We start from the raw sequence: 18,189 nt of genomic DNA, 5'->3' as shown, positions 1-18,189 counted from the left end.
AAATTTCCTCCATTTTATTTTGCCTCCATGGCTCTTGCTGCAGGTCTTCCAACCCCAAGCCCTGCATGTAGATGAAGTTGTCTTTAAAAACAGCCCAAAAAAGGGCAGCTGACAGGGGGCTGGGATTTTTACTTTATTACTTGTCTGCTTGCATACCCTCTCAGGGCCCCACTTAGAAGGAGAACGAGGACTTCTTTTATTAAATTAAACAGAGCCAGGGCTGTCACATGCCTCGGGACACGGCATTTCGCTCCCCCATGCCTGTGGGGCCCTGCGGGCCGCCGCCACCCGCCCGGGCCCCGCCGAGCAGGGCGGGCAGGGCGCAGGGCAGCACCTGCGCCAGGGGCCGGGCCGCTGCCGGCCGCCCCCGCCTCCCCGCCGCCGGAGGACGGCCCTGGCCGGGAGCCGGAGCTCGGCGCTGCCCTCAGGTGAGGGGCGGCAGGGGCCGGGGGCAGCGGGGAGAGGTGGCCGGGCTCGGGGCCGGGCCGCCCTCGGGGGAGGATCCCCGCTGCCCCGGGGTAGGAGCGGGTGGCGGCCGCCATTCGGAGTGCCCTCTGCCCCGAACGGGGGAGCGTAGCCTCCACCGGGGAGACAGCGGCTCTTTGTTTGTGCGCCGTGAAAATAAATAAATAAGGCGGCTGCTGTCTTTAATGGCACCCTAAGGAGACGGGAGGGGAGTCGTTAAGCGAGGCCTGAGGTCGATCAGTCAAAACCAAATCGACCGGGGCAGCTTTAGAGCAACGCTGAAGGGCTGCGGTGATGGCAAATGGTCGCTTAGGTGCTTACGCTGTGTGCTGAGATCTCTTACAGCGAAAGGGCAAAGGCACTTTCAGGAAGCGACACCCCTGTAAATAGCTAGTAGAAAATTACAAAGGATATGTCTTCGTGCAAAGTTAGTTTCAGCTTTGCCTGTAGCATGCTTTTCCAAAGGAGAGGCGATGTTCGGTAACACGTCTTTTGACGCCGAGGGGTGCCTTCCTCTTTGAAAATTCCAGAATAAAGGTTGTCAGGTTGGGTGGTGGTAACATGCTCACGTGGGTATTTGCTGTGTTTAATGCTGTATTGGCTTTAAAAACAAACAAAAAATACAGTAACAAAGTCGAGATCCATGTTCTTTGCGGACACCGTGCCTTGTCCTTGCAGCAGAGACAAAAGGGTAAGAGCAAACCTAATCACCTCAGTGCAAAAACTGTTGGATATAGAAAAAATATGACTACTTGATCGATAGGGAAATGTAGAGAAAAACATCCTTCTTTACTGAACTTAATTTACGTGTAGTTTAAAGGATTTTACTTCCTTTACTTCTTAAGGAAGTCTCTACCAAGTCTTGAATCAGCATGACATGGATGTGTTCTGTAAGCGCTGGTCAATGAATAACTTTGAATAGAGCTGTAAAAAGAAACAGTTTTATTTTTCTGGTGCAGGAAGTTATTTCAGAAAGAAAAAATACATGTAAGACAAGATGCCTCATGATGGGAGACGATACCAAGATAAGCAACGCAGGCACCATGAGGATCATGGATCTGATAGATACGAGGAAGACAGAAGAACAAGAAAGCAATACCCATACAATGGAAGGTAGGTTTTACCACCTTAAAGGAACATATCACAGCAGGTCTACAATGCCTGCCCTCTTTTTTGCTTTTAAATATGTTCATATTAGGGTAGTAAACAAAGTATTTTCTCAGCCTTGAAATCGTGAAGCATGAGCATGCTGCTTTAAGAATCAGGAAACTATTTTACACTGAAATTTTAAGCAATTTTTAATTTTTTATTGAGCTCCAGGGTAACAGTAGGCTAAGAGGAGGCAGAAAGAGAGGCTGTGTGACACAGGCAGAGCTGTGGCTTTCATAGGGTTATCTGGATAAAGCTGGGTCACAAGCAGTTGAAGTGTGGCCATGGGTCTTTGTACAGGTGGTTAAAAAGTTGGTCAGCAGGCAAGAACAAGTCAAGGCTTGCTAAATACACATTGTTTAAGCCAGAATATCACTTGACTGAGACCAGCACAGGCACTTAACCGAATTCTTAGGTTGGTCTAGCTCAGCTACGAACAAGTTCTAATCCAAAACAAAATTGATTTAAGTAGTTGCAGTCAATAAATGAGTACTTATTTAAGTGCCTCAGGCGGTTCGTGGCACTTGATAGTGGGTCAGCCAACTATCAGTACAATAAACAAACTAATAGAAGGGTTGGAGTGGCAAATAAACTCTCAGGATATTGTACTCTTCCTTTCAGCCTGGCTAGCCTACAGCGTATTAGAACTGAGCTTAGACTGTTTTTCTTTGAGGGCATGCCAGTGGTTGCTTTGTTGGAGAGAGATCTGCAGCTGTAAACATCAGTAGCAAATCAGCCAGGGCAGTAAGGTGTTCCTCACATCTGCTTAGCCTCTGGGGGCCTATTTGTAAGGTAAGGCAATTTAAGAAAAAAGGCAAGGAGGGGGGAGGAGATAAATGTAATAAAGATTCTTGAAAAGCTCTAATGCTGAAGTCCTCCCCAATAATACACATTAACAAGAAAAACAGGATGAGAATAAAAGCAGTAGTGAAATGCACTGTGTGGACTAGAAAGAGTACTTTCAGTTAAATATAAAAAAAAATGGATGATAATCCTGTTGTATTATGAAAACTAGCTAACGTGCTATGAAAATTTCGAGAGAAATGGGAACAAAAATCAGCCGAAGAGTCATCCTCAGAGGCTGTATGATTGTCCTTACTAAAAGCAAAGATCAGGAGGGAATATAGTTAAATTATCTTGAACATGTTAGAAGGAGAGCAGCATTTGCTGGGAATATATTAATTAACCCCACTGTAAAAATGTGTTGGGGGTGTCACATAAAGCATCACTGACGCAACTTCTCTGGACTTCTTGTTTTTGCCATTACAAATAAATTACTGGACACAGGCTGAAAATTGGTGGAAGGACCAGAAAGGCCGACAGACCTTCACTGTACACAGCATGGATTAGAGAAAGGGAAGCTGCAGATAGAGATCTGTAACAGCCATGGAGATCGTTCTTAGAGTCAAGCCAAGACTCCAGCCACCAGTCTTCACTGCAACTAATCAAAAAACTTTCATTAATCGTTTTGATGGAGTTTGGTATAACCTAACAGCGTTTCTCCTGTGTACCTCTCAAGAACAACTGATTTTGAAAGGAATTTACAGTACTTTGGTGAAATCTTAGGTTCATTGACCAAAAGACCTCCAGATACCATAACTAAAGAGATGGGAAGAGTTTTGTAGGAGTTGTAATTTGGGTGCCTAATGTACTCCCATATGAGCAAAGACTTTCTAGCGACAGTATTTCTCTTTCACAGTACATTTCTGTCTGAAACTCCTATAGCATGCGTCCTCTCATTGCCGAGAAGAAGGAGTTGCATTACCCTGAACTGGAAAGTCCTGGAGAGAAACAGGAGCAAAGGTGGCCAGAAGAGGCCCATTATGAGGAAAAAAAAAACAACTAGAAGATTTTTTTTTTCCAATTGTACTCAGTTACTGAACATTAGGGGAGTTGTTTTTTCTTATTTTTATTTTTTTTGTTTTTTTGGCATGTAGCAAGATACAATAGAGAGAAGCAGCTGCATCAGAAGTACCAAAGGGATTGCTTTCAAGTTAACTGGAAGTTTTATAAATCACACAGCTTATTTAATTTATGTGACACAGCTGCGCAGGATGCTTTGGTGGTTGCACAAGACACAGGACAAAGGTCAGAAAAATCAGGATTGTTTCAGCCAAATAGAGCTGTTGGCAACTACACACGGAGATGTTAGCATTGGTCTTGTTACTGAAGGTCTTAATTAAAATGTAAGATTACAAAGAACATGATTTAATGTGGATGAATGTGATAATATTTTTGTAAGTTGAATCTGGAATTGGATGAAGATAAACCCAAGTGCTGTGATACTAGGAAACAAAACTACAGTTGTAAATACTGATATGTGGATAAGAAATTCAAGATAGTAATTGAATAGGAAGACACAAAAACAATAATGTGGAATGAGACTTAAAATACCCTGTAATAACAACATCATCCAGCTGTACCTTGAAAAAGGCAAGTTCCAATTCTCCTTCAAATGAGGGAGAACATTTAGCTTAGACCAAGCATTTACAAAGTGATTTACAGCCACTGTTTCTTTTAACCCGAGTGTTAACTCAGTTTTAAAAGAGCAAATTGTACTGTTCACACAGAATAATCTAAATCCCACCAACCTTAAACATCATCAGTCTTGATTTGTGGAGCTGTACGTCATTGCAGCAAACCAGACAATTCCAATTTGAAGTATACAAATGAAGATTCAAAGCAGAGATCCATGAAGTTCATTTATTTTGGCTGATTTTAGATTCTTCTTCACCTGTCATTAGGGAGTTCAGAAAAGAGAGAAAGACATATAGGCTAATGTTTTTCCCCAGTTTTAACATCTTCAACTGCTTTTTAAATTTGAAAATAATTTTAAGTTTTATTCTCAGGACTAGCTAAAAATGTTTGTTTTTCATGGAAAAAAAAATCTGTTACTTCATTTGTAAGGAGACAAGAACTCTCCCCTCACACTCTTCTTGCTGCCTTTTGCGAGTAACCGAACCAAGTGCAGCCTGTGAGTACACAGCTTTCCAAAATAATAGTGAATGATCGAGTGCAAATATGCTTGTGAACATGGATTTATGCAACTTTTGCATGGATTTATGCAAGTTTTTATGCAATATTTGCTTCCAAAACACACAAGCAAAAAAGATCGGAGACTTACGAAACGAGTCAGCTGGTTCCACTAACAGGAGCTTCTTCCAGTTTTTAATGTTTTCACATTCACAAGAAAGCATGATTTAATTACTATACATTACCTGTTTACTCCATTGTAGGTCAGCAAGAGATATCCGAGGTGGCCAGCACTCAAGGGCTTCCACTGTTTGCTCAGACTCATACTCTAAAACTTCAGGAGCATCACGGGAATATTTTGGCCCACCGCCTCAGTATTATCCTCCCAAGGAAACCTTCTCAATGAAGTGTTCAAAGGTATGCACAACAAGAGGTACGTGAGGTTCTTACTACCTGCCATCTACTCCTCTCTCCTTCCTACGGCTGGTCTTGGTTTTGATTTCTGTGTTCAGAAGCACAACAATGTAAAGCTGAGGGGAATATCTAAAATCCTAAGTTAAAATGAATGAACGACGTAACTGCAGGTTAGTAACTAGTTTTAGGTATTGAAAAGCAAGATTTACAGAGATATTTAGATACCTGAAGATGCATATACAGAGTTTGCATCCAGAGCACCAGCGTGGGTCATGTGCATAATTGCCAGTTTGTGCAGCAAGAGTTAAGCTTTGGGATTTAGGAATGAAATAAATACTTGCATCCGCAGGCAATTTAAATATAACTAATGCAACATCAAAGCCTCAGCATTCTGACACATTCTTCTCAGACTTTTTATCAACTCTGGATATAATCCAGTCATCGCTGATGCATCTTTATAAAGTAACATAGCATGACACAAAACTATTGTTGGATTCGTGTCCATAGAAAACAGCTCTTGAGAAATACAATTATTTTTTTTTCATACCTAGAAAGTGGCTACAACAAACAGAGAAGCAATCATGAATGTGGGAGGAAATAAGCCTTAACTCTTAAGTTAAACTCATTCACGTAAACTGAAAAAAAAAAAAAAGTAGCTAAAATGCCTACTGCTCCTTTAAAATTTTCTCTCTTCAGGACAGAGAGCATTCTCACTGTTTTTAAAAAAGGCCCACTGCAGTCTAAGTTAAAACATGCAGTTAGGTGCAAGGTCTTTGGCAGAGTGTATAAAAAGCCTTGCAGTGTTCTCCACTAAAGAGACAAATGAAGAGTTTAGTTGTTGCAAGGAAATGAAAACACATAACACAATATTATTTCTTTGCTCCATGAAGGGAAGTTAAATAACACACTTGATTTGCTCTTGATATTTCTCTCTGTGTGAACAATTTTAAGAGTGAGCTGAGCTATTTTCTCTTAAAAATATGTTGTAATTGTTTATTTGTATGCAGTTTGGTTTTTTTCAAGGAGTTTTAACTCCAACAGTTAGCAGAGCGTATTTACTGACACAGACCCATAATTATTTTATTCCTGATAAGATTGTATTGGCAGTTCTTCCTGCAACAGTGCTGGATTGTTTTAACTTTTCTGAAAAACCTTAGAAGACTCCATGTGTTATTTTTTCACAGGTTTAGAAAAATGAAGTGCCACGTTATTTTTAGTTTCCAGTTTCACTGATTGTTTAGACTTATGGGTAGCTTAATGCGACTTGTGCTTTTTTCCCCCCATTTGCTTCTCATTATTTCAGCGCATTAAACATCATTAACATTTTCAAAATGTCCTAGATTTGCATGCATCAGTTGACGACGATGATTTCACTCCCACCCTCCCCTAGGTATTGCTCAGTATTTCCCAAAAAATATAGTGTCTGAGCTTGCAGTAGAAGAGGGAAAAGAGATCATATAGAAAATAAACCACTTTGTTAAGGGTTTTATTTCAATAAATGAAAAGAAATTTGAGGTTGATAAGATCATGAGAATTTTACCACGCCATTTAATTTTTGAAAGTACCAAGATTTAGCAGAATTTCCTAGAATTGTTTTGCAGAATTCTGTATTTCCGTCAGTCAGATAGCAAACATTATAAATGAAAAACTACATGAACTGTTGAATACAGAGTCAGTACATGTGAGGTACAGCTTCTTACAGCATTGAAAGTTCCTCAAAATGCTTCTTAAGTATCTTCCTTTTGCCAGTGTTTTATCAGCACTCTGATGAAATCCCCCTTCCTGATCGCCTTAATTCCAAAATAAATTAGTAGTATCAAGTGAGGCTGAGAAATCAAGTGATCTAGCACAGTCTTTTCTAAGGAAATGTGAAGTCTGCGAGCACGCATCACTCTTCTTTCACTAAATCTATTTTTTGCTTTTGCCCAGCAACTATACTTAAGTTTTCAGTGCGTGTTGTTGAGTTTGGCATACCAGAGAGGAATTCTAAACAACCAGAGCTCTGTGAAGTATTTGCTTCACCTAAGTACTGTCCTCTTTATCCATGCTCTTCACCAGCAATATCCAAAAAGCTAAAGTCAAGTTTCCTAAACAGACTGTTACTTTTGCAGGGATCCTTCTAACACTTCAGCTGCAAACAGCAGCACAAAAAAATACATTGTTCTCCTATCTATTATTATTCTCTCCTTTTGTCCCTAATCCCCCCCCCCTTTTTTTTTTCCTTTAACTGCATTATGAAAATAAACCCAACATGAATATAATGGAAGGAACAACTGCCAACTGATACTAAACTCTTGCACCATTAGGAACATTTGATGCTATCTAAGAAACTTCATACCATTCTGCTCCTTTTTTAAACCTTTCATCCTGAAAACAGAAGGAAAAGATCTGTTAAAAAATTCTGTGGGCAAGACCTCTTCAAAGCTGTTCAGGTCAATACCACATGGGTAGCAGTACTGGATTGTGTAAGGAAGTCATCTACTTACACATCCTCTCAAGCAATATACTAGACTGCAAATTTAGGAGAAATGTAAGGATTTGGACCAGTAGAGAGTGAGTTGTTCTCTGGAATAGGTACCATTTTGTGAACTGAATAACTGTTTTCACTTCAGTTGTGTTTAATACTTTTTAGGGTCTCCAACTGTTTCATTCTGTGGATCCACTCCCATTGCACTGCTAATACAGGCATAGCTAGTGACAGGCAGCACAGAACAAAGATTTCTCCCTTAACTCCATCTGCTTAAAAGCCAGTCATTTCCTCTTTATTTTCCTTTAACAACTGCTAATCCATGAGAGGATCTTCCCTTTTATCTCACAGGAGCTTGTGTCCTTTAAGAGCTGTTAGCTAGAAGCTTCATCATAAGCTTTTTTGAAAAATAAGATGTACTATGACTTGGATTGCCTCTCTTCATATACCTGCTGATTCTTTCAAACACCTGCCCCTCTACAGAACTTTTGACTTTTCTTTGCTATGCTAGCTTTATGTCTAGTTACTATGCTTTTTTTCATAGGGTAAGTCACACTTTTGGATCTGCAGATTATAGGTTCAGAAGACAATAGACACACAGAAGTTTGCCACCTTCTGTTTCTGTAGTACACAACAGCTTATAGAATGGCGTCAAGCTATCTAGGTATTCTTTATAATTATACAGGAATTGGAAATAAACTTCTGATAAAGACGAACCTATCATCAGCTAAGGAACTTGTGCTTGGAATAACCATTTTCTGCAGCTACGACAACACATGTTGAAAATTACAGAGTTTTTGGCCTGGGGATACTTAGAGCTAAAGTTATTTTAGACAATCACATTGAACTTGCTTTCTCGGTTACTACGGATAAGGTTTCTATAGTTCTATGAAAATTAAGTTAGCAATCATATTTGCTTTGCTTAGAAGGAACAAGAAGTTGTTCAAGGCTGGCTGCCATGGTTGTTCCTTCACCTTAGAGAGAGCAAAATCTGAGCCAAAACCAAGAGCGAATTGCTGATCTTAAATTGGTCACAGATATTTGGTCACTTGACCTCAAAAACTTTTTGTTATAACTTCATTATGTATATTGGTGTGAAAGAGGTGGAGCAATGCAATTGCAGGATGTTTTCTTTACTTTTGCTTAAATGGTGAAGGTAAACAAAGTTTCCACCATCATCTTTGGTCAGTATCTGACTGAGGAAATGCCTGCATTTTTGCCTTGAATAGAATTGTACCATGCTAGTCATAACTTGAGTGTTAACTTTTTTTTTTTTTAGTACTTCAACCCATGTGGCATTTAAGGGAGACAGCACTTAAAAAGGATAGAAAAAAGTTTGTGATGGAACAAATATAATTGAGTCCCTGTTCTTTTCTGCCATGATTACGGCTTAAAGAGGCGCCATGAACACTATCAGATTTCTTAAGCATATTGTAGGCGCTTCCAAACATTGATGTCTTTAGCTTAGATTCTAACATTCACAATTGTTATAGCCTTCAGACCAATTTCCTCTCAGAAGAAGACAGCATTATGATTTGTAACAACAAAAAAAGTCTATGACTTCAAACATAGCCAGGAGGAAATATCAAACTAAGTTTATTTGAAGGAGGAAATAGAATTAGGGAATAACAATGACTTTCTCCAAGTTATACTCATGCATTAACAAGCCAGCATTAATTCAAATGTAAACGTCTATAGGCTTTTGTTTTCACAAAGCACAGTCTAAGTTTTTCCTGTAGCTACACATGCTGGCAAATGCTCATAGAGTGGAAAAAATAACAAGGTGAAAAGTCACCCTAAGCAGAAGGATCATGCTAGTAGACACTCGGTTAATTTCAACATGTTTCTGTTATAAGAACAGAGCACCGAGTTCCCCTGTAGTCTCACTTGTAATTAGGTAGCATGCCCCTTCTATCTCTTACAAAGTATATTTAAATACAGTGTGAATAACAGCTGAAATTTGCCATCAAGTTTGTTAATCCTGGAATTGTAAAGACAGAGGGCATTAATAGTGTGAATTGGATAGAGCTAAGCTAATGAGGATAGTCCAAATGATTGGAAATGCTTAATTAATATTGCACATTAACAAGATACAGCGCACAGCAGAGCTGCAGGTAACCTTCCTGTTCTGAAGAGTATTTCATTTGGAGGTAAGCTTGGTTTTGCCATAAAATACAAATAGCCATGAGCAATTAGCTCTATAAATCCGTGAAGGGGAGCTGCAATCGTTGCAGATAACGTATTCTACCTTTAACAAACTGTTGCCCTGTCATGATATGCGACTCACCTCTGCCCACGTTTTTATATCAGTTGTTTTCACCCACCTTTTGGGATTGTGCTAACAGGTACATTATTGTTTTTAGAGAGGGAAGAACTACAGCTGAGAAGATTGACCTGAGGTAGCAGGGAAAGAAAGCAGGCAAAGTTGATGTTAGCTGTTAAGCATATGTTTGACTCTGGTCCATGGTTCCCTACTGGGAAATCTTAGTTAAGTCTGCGCTCTACCAGTGTAAAATAAGAGTGGTACCATCTTTCTTGCAAGGCCACTGGGTTTGTCTGCCTCTCATCTGACCCAAATTCTAGCAACCAAGAAAAACTGTTGTCTTCAAAAAGTGGCTCTCCAAGCTGATTAATACAGCAGAGTGACTATATTGAACGTAGCTGTATTTCTTTAGCAAGGGATCATAGCTCACTTAAAGGAGAAAAATACACCCAGCCAGGAATGCTGCTCACCAGGTACGACAACCCACAAGTTGTCAAGTGAATGAGAAGCTCCGGTTCACAGGCTCCTCCAACCTGCCCTACCTTCAGCCAGGCTATGGTTACTTAAAGAGCGGTAACACCCCAATCTTTATACCTTCTAAAGGCGGCTCAGCTTCAGTTTAAATGAAAGGAGTGGCTACAGAAAGTTGGCATAAGAAACGAGCATTTCATTGTTTTCTGGACTTTAAGTAAAAAAAAAAAAGCATAAAACCCCTGCAAGTTAGTTTTGATACCAAGATATTTGTTTACTACCTGACCGAACTACGGGTATGTTAGGAAGAAAAAATGCCATTTCCTGAAATGCAGAACATGAGGTCTCTCATGCGGGGACCTACCAGGGACACAAATACATCGAAGGCTTTTTACAGCTATTGTATTTAAATCAGTATTACTAAGTTCTGCAGTTCAATGCAAGACCTTCTGCTTCCCACCTTTTCCAAAACTGTAGAAGGTGACTCATGCTGGGTTAACAGGAGAGGAATTAAAGTCATGCTTACAAGTGATGCTTTGAGGAACTGCTGCGACAAAAGCTGTTGTTCCCAGACAGGGAAAAAACACTGAAACTGTGCCTCAGTTGCAAGTAAATCAGTGTCATACAGTGGTGGGAAACTCTCTGGGGACAGAGGCTGAGGAAGTAGTTCTGCAAATCAAGTCTACGCTTTTCTGTGAAAATTGGATAGAGTAGGTGGGACAATAGTTTTTCAAGGGAAGATGATACACATGAAAAACAGGGCAGTACATTTGAATTTGAGCATTAATTATGAATATAAGGCTTGTGTGAATCATTAAAACCAAGGCTGATCATCCTTTGAGATTTCTTAGCAGAGCGATTGTCTTTAGTAAAGAGGGACAACTCAGTAAAAGACAGTAGTAGTGCTTCTTTCCAGAGCACATGAATAATTTAATTTTCCTTGTTTGTAACTATTGTGTTCTGAGTTTTGTTTTGTCTTTTTAATCCTTTGAATGTTACTCTATTAGGGAGATTTTAGCATAACTCAGTGAAAGTTAAATCCACCACTGACTAAAGAACACGGAGACCTACACAAAGAGTGGTGGTGTGGGGGCTTGGGGAAGGTTTGCTTATTTCTGGCAAAGCTGTGTATTGCCCTGAACTTGCGTTAACGAAGTTGGTCTACTTCTCGTTGCTCATTTCAGTAAGAGTAAGATCATGCTTCATGCTGGTCTACATGAGGGAAATAACACCATTAGTAAGATACTTTAGTACTTTGCATCCAGATTTAACGTTTTTAATCTGTTGCGACTGTTGTCTCCTTTTCATTTCCCTTCTTTAGGTCTCCTCCATTGTTTTGTTTCCTCCTTCCTTCTGTCGCATTTTTGGGGAACAAAATTCCTTTTCCTTTGACATTTTCTCCCTTTCCCACCCATTGTATTTCTCCTGCCACCGACTCAATTTAGCCCAGAGGTGACCAAAGCTGCACATTGAGCTGTGTCCTTACTCTCTGTGGAATGCAAAACCTGCACTGTCGAGAGAAGTTCAGCATATGAAATCCTTTTCAGGACTGTCTCCAGCTTTTGTAAGTTGCTATATATGGTCAAAATACTTGTCTGCTCCTTTGGAGGGGGGGAAAAAAATAAAAAAACATTACCTCTGAAAAGCAGAAAGCTACCCAAACTGGAAAACAAGACAACTTTTAGTGAGAAAGGCTGGGAGAATTATTTTTACTGCATGTATTGTAGCCGTTAACTCCTGTCTTCCCTTCTCCTTGAGCGACCCCTAATGGGAAGTGACACAGGCACCGCTTACCTGTGCGGGTTCGCGTGTGGTTTTTCCTTGTGCTGCCTGCCGTGGCACATGCACCGTGGCACTAGGGTCGAGGTGTCTCAGAGGGACAGACAGACACCTCTGGGACCGCCGATCCCGATGGCACACGGCCTGCGAGGGGAGCAGAGGGAGAGAGCGAGCCAGAAGCCATGCAGAGAAAGACGAACATAAAGTATCTTAGAGTTGTTAAATCAACAGGAAGGAATGGTACCACAAGAGTCAGGAGGAAGAGCCCACGTGCAGTCAACAGAGGGGAAAAAAGTGACAGCTGTGCCAAGGCGCAGTGGAGGAAGACACTCTGAAGGCCTCGTCTATTAGTCAGGCCCTCACGGGGTCAGGGGGAGTTCAAGAGGAACAGCCAGATCTGACTGTCCTACAGATGGGCTTTTGTCAGCTGTGGAAACATAGGAACAAACGCGAATTGACAGTGTTACTTTGTGGAGGCATGTACATACCCATGCTGATGGTGATGCCTGCATGTTGGGGTCATCCTGCCACAGTGCCTGGGTGAAAAAGACTTGACAGCTTCCAACATGCAAGACTTGAACATACCTTGGGTTTACTGGGTACCACACAGTCACACGCGGTGTCGTTTTGTGAGACAACGCATGCAGATTTAACAGCTTGCCTCACCTGAAAAGGAGAGTTTCTGATCTTTCTCTGGTCCTGGCTGTGTTATTTCCCCTGCTAAACTCGTGCCAAGCACAATTGCTCATCAGATACTCCATGACTCACTTCAAGTTGCTAAAGTTGCAGGAAAAAACAGCAGCACGCAAGAGAAAAGTTAAATTGTTTCCTGCTCTTTTAATTTATTAAAACGGCTCTTGGAAGAGCTTAATACTAGGCCAGGGTTATTATTGGGCCAGGGAAGAACATGATGACTGCCCAACCAAGGGTAGGACCTGTTAGAGTAAGGTCAGCTGCCTATGGCTCTGCACCCTTCCAGTCTGCCTGCTTGCTTTGCTGCATGTTTGAGCAGCCCACCATTTTATATAAAACAAAGCTACTGATCAGTGCATTGATGCCATGGCAATGGCAAAGCATGCAGTTCTCATAGAAGGGAGAGAAAAACGGTGAATAATAGATAAATGATATAAATTGAAAGATTGTATTTTGTGGAAGACACCATGTTTGTTACAGCAGGTAGCTTACACAGCAGACAAAGTTTACAAGTGCAATAAATTGAAGGTATCACCCATTGCAGATTTGGATTTTATAGAATGAGTGAAGCAATTCTCTGTAAAGCTCCTGGCAGCATCCATGGCCTTCTGGATTGCATCAGTTCTTCCCACCTTTAGTGCTGAAAAGCAGTGCAGAAAAGTATGGGAAGGGAAATGGAAATCGAGGAACCAAGAACTCCGTCTCATTACTTGCTCAGGATGGAGAGAGCTCATTCCCAAAGCCAGCTATTTCCTTTGCTAATTCTGATATAAATCAGTAACATTTTAGATTGATCCCAAGACTTTGACCTTGAGAAAGGAAGAGGGAAAAAAAATACAAGCCAGTGGCATTCTGAGATTCTATGAATCTATGAGTCTGTGACTTTCAGGCCTCCTGTCATTTTATGCTCAAGTCTTGCAACACGTTTGTCGTTGCATGGGATTAGGGAATACTTGCAGAGATCAACAGCTGCCACTCTGGAAAGAAATTTGGCAACGTGGTTTCTGCAGCTATAACTAAGATGACTTAGCTAACCAGCCTGTGAAAGTAAGAATGACAATGGAGACTCAGGTCAAGTGTGGATGCGAACTTGGTCCTTTTTGCCTGTAGTATAACGCTTTACATAGATCACTGCTATGATGCGTTAATTGGCATACCTTGACAGACTTAATACTCAAAATTTCACTGTCCTTTTACTCCTTATTTCTCAAGTCTGTCTATCCTGTTTATACTAGTATAGTAGATCCCAATCTACTATACCATCATATACTATACTATATACTATACTATCATATACTATACTATCAGCTTTTAACTGTAACAGATAACAGGTGAAGGTTGTATGAAGTTTTTAGGGTGCCTGGGTCAAGATTTGAACATACTGTAGGGCTTAAAATTTCCTTCAAAATCCCTAAGATTGTACAAGGCCTTAGGGGAATATCTTGTCTACTGTTTTCACAAACCCTGCTGGCTGTCATCAGAGACCTTACATTCACAGCTTTGATCTACATAGTGTTCATCATTTTATGATTTTCTGTAATACCAGAGATTCTGTTACTGTTTTTTTGTTTGTTTGAAAGTTGATCCAGATACTGCAAATAACCGATGGAGTAACTGCTAATGAACCTCTCTCCATTGCTTAGTCACTCCAATCAATTCTACAGCAGGCGTGTGTGAAAACACTGCAGGTACATATAAAACTTGTCCAACCTGAATGCCATGTCAAGAGAAATTTTCCAAGCATGCCATTAAAGCATCTACTACTGCAGTTAAAAATACAGCAGCCCACGCTGATTATATTTCTCCTCTCATCACATCGTGCCAGTCCTACAGTAGTGCCAGCAGTCAGCCCAGTAAAGTCAAGGCTTTGTGTGAATACATAGGAAATTTTTGAACAATGCCATTGAGGATCGGGGTCAGTTGTTTTCATACTGTTATAAATGTGGAGCAGCAGGTGCAACAGAAAATTGCCTTTTCCAAAGCTCAGCAAGGCGATGTATAGGAAAAGTTGATACTTAACAGGTCAGAGTGCTTCACTGGTCAGAGAAGTTCTGAGGACAGAGGTAGGAGAAGTCTGGCTGTTCATGAATTCCCATCTTTCAGTTTTCCATACGTACTTAAAACTTAGCTTTCCCTTCATCAGGTGGTCTTTCCTCCCTGTAAACTCTTCAGAACTGCTTCCCGATAGGGCATCTGTGAAATCAGTTGTCAGCCTTTAAAGTCACCTTCTGCAACTGACGCTGCTCAAGGACCGTGAGGACCTAAGCCAAATCCCTGAATTTGGGAGGCATATAGTACTGATCAAGTGGGTAGACAAAAAAAAAAAATCTGATCCAGTTCCACTGAATGTCCTGTACTACTATTACTCTTTAAAAATATTTTGAACAGTCCTAGTTGAAGCAGTGACTCTGTACCCATTAAAAACTTCAAGTCTTTTTGCTTTCATTGTTTGAAATTGGTACAAGGAGGCCCAGATCCTGTCTCATTGACTGAGATTTAAATTTTTCTTTACATATAGCTTCACAAATATTTCCTTAGATGACAAAGCTTCGCGAACACGATTAGTAAACAGCATGATTATTGCCGTGCTTCACAGAAATGGTTGTGTGGAAGAAGGGTCAAGGAAAAGGCAGGTTTTCACGCAGAAATGGGCATAATCTCTGAAGAAAACATGCATAAAAGTGCATGCTTATTTCTTCCTCAACGATAACGCTGTCTTCTCTGCCTGCTTTACTTATTTCTCCTTAGGATATGAAATGTGTGTACATTTCATATGTATACACATGCACACACCCACAACCTGAAACATGCTGAGCCTCAGATATTCTGTTCCCAGGTATTAACCACCGCTGTCATTGCTCCTGTGTGTGCTAAGCAGATGGTTCACAGGGCCGTGATGCGAAGGGGCTCAGCACCTACCAACAGCTGTGTTAGCAGAAGTGAGGGGAGCAGTCTGGTGACAGGGGGAAAGCAAGCACTCCTGAAGTAACCAAAGGCCCTTGTCAAACCTTGTCAGAAGCGCCTTCCAGTGAAAGCAAGCAGCAGCAGCAGGAGGGTATTTGTTGTCTCAGCCCTCTGTGGAGGGACTAAGAAAGGGCAGAACAGGAATATCCAATGATCCTTCGTAGCGGCTGTTGCTGACTTTCTTCAGTTAGAAGCATCTGGCAACACAAGAGAGGATTTCTTTTCAAGCCCATACAGCCTTGACAGCAATTGAGCCATTGCTCAAGAGGAGAATGCCATGCTGATCAACGTTAGTAGCATAAAATGAACATCTGTATGCAAGCCAAGGATCCCACCCCACTCTAAAGACAAATATAGGACCACTGTGTGAAGCATCTTACATTCTTGGTTGTCAGACTACAGTGGGATAAGACGACTCACTATTCAGTAATTAATTTCAGGACCAGAGGGTCAAGACACGTGATACACTGGGGGTTTTTGTTTCCAAAATAGGCAACTCTAGCTATGCTACATTTCAACAACAGTCATGTTTACTAATCTTAGCCTGACCCCTAGTGAGCTGTCACAGAATAATCAGATTTATCTAAGCCACGCTGCTCTTTCCTGACAGGCAACTAGTACAAAAAAGAAGCCATTTATCCACTTCTTTTTGCTTAAAAAAAATCTTGATTACCTTTATCAGTAGTATAACATGAGAAGAGTCAGCTCAGCAATCATAAGGCTTTCTTCTGAAACTGGGCATGCGTAAGAGAACACAAAGTTGTATCAAATTTCCACTACCTTACCCCAGTATATAAGGCATTTTTTGTCCCCGTCCCCCACTTTTTCTAAACAATCAGGAACTGCTTCTTAATATTTATGAAGAGATTTCGTGAGAGATAAAGTGGAAGGTGTATCTGATTAGACACAAAATACGTAAGTTAAAGCAGTAAACATGTTTTTAAGGACCTAAATAACTGTACAAATTTTAAGCCATTAGAAGATTCTAGGTTTTTGTCAGCTTTCACCTCAGCATTTTGTTCATACTGGATATTTCTTGTTCAGTGTTTATGCCAAGTAGTTGCAGGCCAAAATACAATCACCGTTCACTTTCCTTGGCAGTCACACAAGCACAGTAAAATTTTTATGGATTTTTCCCCTCCATCCCCGTGGAGATCCATTTATCAAGCACACTGACAAATTAAAAAAAAAAATAATAATTTGCCCAACTTCTGAAATGTACCCATGAGAGCTCGCACTATTTTTTTTCGTTATTACTTTTAAAGAAATACCCTTCCGTTGTTGTAGCCAAGAGGACTATCTCCGTAATAGTGCTGTTTATGGTTTTGGTGTACTTTTATCACCCCCAGTTTGCTCAAGACGTGATTTTGACGTCTGTTCCCGTCTTTCTGCTCCTTACAGGCATTCTGAAGTTCGTGGAAATCACAGTTAACCTCCTGGTTCTGATTTGCGTGGGCGCTGCCCAGGCCTCTGTTGCAGGCTTCACTTCCCTCGGCGGTTTGGGTCTCGGGTCCTTTAACCTGAACTCAGCCTACAGCCCCTTCGAGGGAACGGAGCTCCAGGAGGTGAGAGAGCTCGACATGCAGATCACCCAGATGAGAGCCCCGTGCGTCTACGGCGGGGTAGCCTTCAGCTTAACAGCAGCAGCACTTACGCTCGTCTTCCTTGTTGTGGGGGTGAAGCCCATCCACCGCCTCAAACTGGGGCTGCTCGCTGGCGAATGTGCCTTCAACCTCCTGGCCGGCACGGGCTACGTCGCCGCAGTCGGCCTCTACTTGCATTTTGTCAGCCAGGTGAACTCCACGGAAACCTGCAAGAGGCGCGAGAGGCTGTACGCGCGCCGCGGCTATACCTCCATGAACTGCGTGGTCCAGGGTGGCGACGCAGCCGTCGGCCTCTTTGGCGTTGCTGCTGCCTGCTTGTACTTCGCTAGCTTTGTGGTCTGCATCCTTGCTATTCGAACTGTCCGGGCCTTCCGGAGCCACGCGGCCAAGGCTCAGTACAGCCCCAATAGCAGCGTTAGAGACAGAAATACCAGAAATGACCACGCCGTCCGCAGGACCCCTGAGAGCTCCCGCGACATCCAGGCTCTTGCCACGTTAGTCTGAAGTCAGCTCTGGGACTGTGCCGAAGAACAGGAGCTTCAGCAAGGGACGGGCACTGGACTTTGCCTGCCTAACAAGCAGTGAGTCCAAAGTGCATTGTCCAACAAGGTACTGGAATATGTATCAAATCACTGAATGTAAAAATACTGTTATAGCATGATGTAATAAAAGGGATGCTTAGAGGAAATTCTAACAGGGCTTTTTGCATCAGTCTCTCAAACAGACTCCTGCATTTAAAATGTGTTCAATTCTAATGTTTTCCCCCTGTACAGAGCAAATCTAAGCAACAGTGGGCTCTCAGCAGGTTGCAATCACAGTGCTGCCAAGCTGGTGTTAACAACCTCTTCCTTTCGTCTCCCTTGACCTAAGTAACTGAATACACAGCTAGCACAGACAGCCATCTACGCAGAGAAGTCCTCGAACAGATCCTGTGCCTGTTAATGCAT

General features: G+C 41.6%; 1 protein-coding gene across 2 annotated transcripts; it reads left to right on the top strand.

Moving 5' to 3' along the window:
- The first annotated feature begins 289 nt into the window (after positions 1 to 289).
- Positions 290 to 17,936, top strand: LOC308189173 (MARVEL domain-containing protein 3-like). 2 transcript variants are annotated; one of them, XM_080578940.1, is made up of 4 exons: positions 290 to 428; positions 1,425 to 1,578; positions 4,851 to 5,020; positions 17,040 to 17,936. In XM_080578940.1, the coding sequence occupies exons 2-4, from the start codon at positions 1,463 to 1,465 to the stop codon at positions 17,744 to 17,746; spliced, it is 993 nt and encodes a 330-aa protein (XP_080435066.1). In that variant the 5' UTR covers positions 290 to 428; positions 1,425 to 1,462; the 3' UTR covers positions 17,747 to 17,936. The 2 variants fall into 2 exon arrangements, with proteins under 2 accessions (XP_080435066.1, XP_080435067.1); XM_080578941.1 differs by lacking the exon at positions 290 to 428 and adding an exon at positions 467 to 1,156.
- Positions 17,937 to 18,189: the final 253 nt, after the last annotated feature.

Source organism: Anser brachyrhynchus (assembly GCF_964034855.1).
Source record: "Anser brachyrhynchus genome assembly, chromosome: 2".
NCBI classification, from domain to species: domain Eukaryota; kingdom Metazoa; phylum Chordata; class Aves; order Anseriformes; family Anatidae; genus Anser; species Anser brachyrhynchus.
The sequence above is the reverse complement of the archived record's forward strand: the minus strand, read 5'-3'. Positions and strand labels throughout refer to the sequence as shown.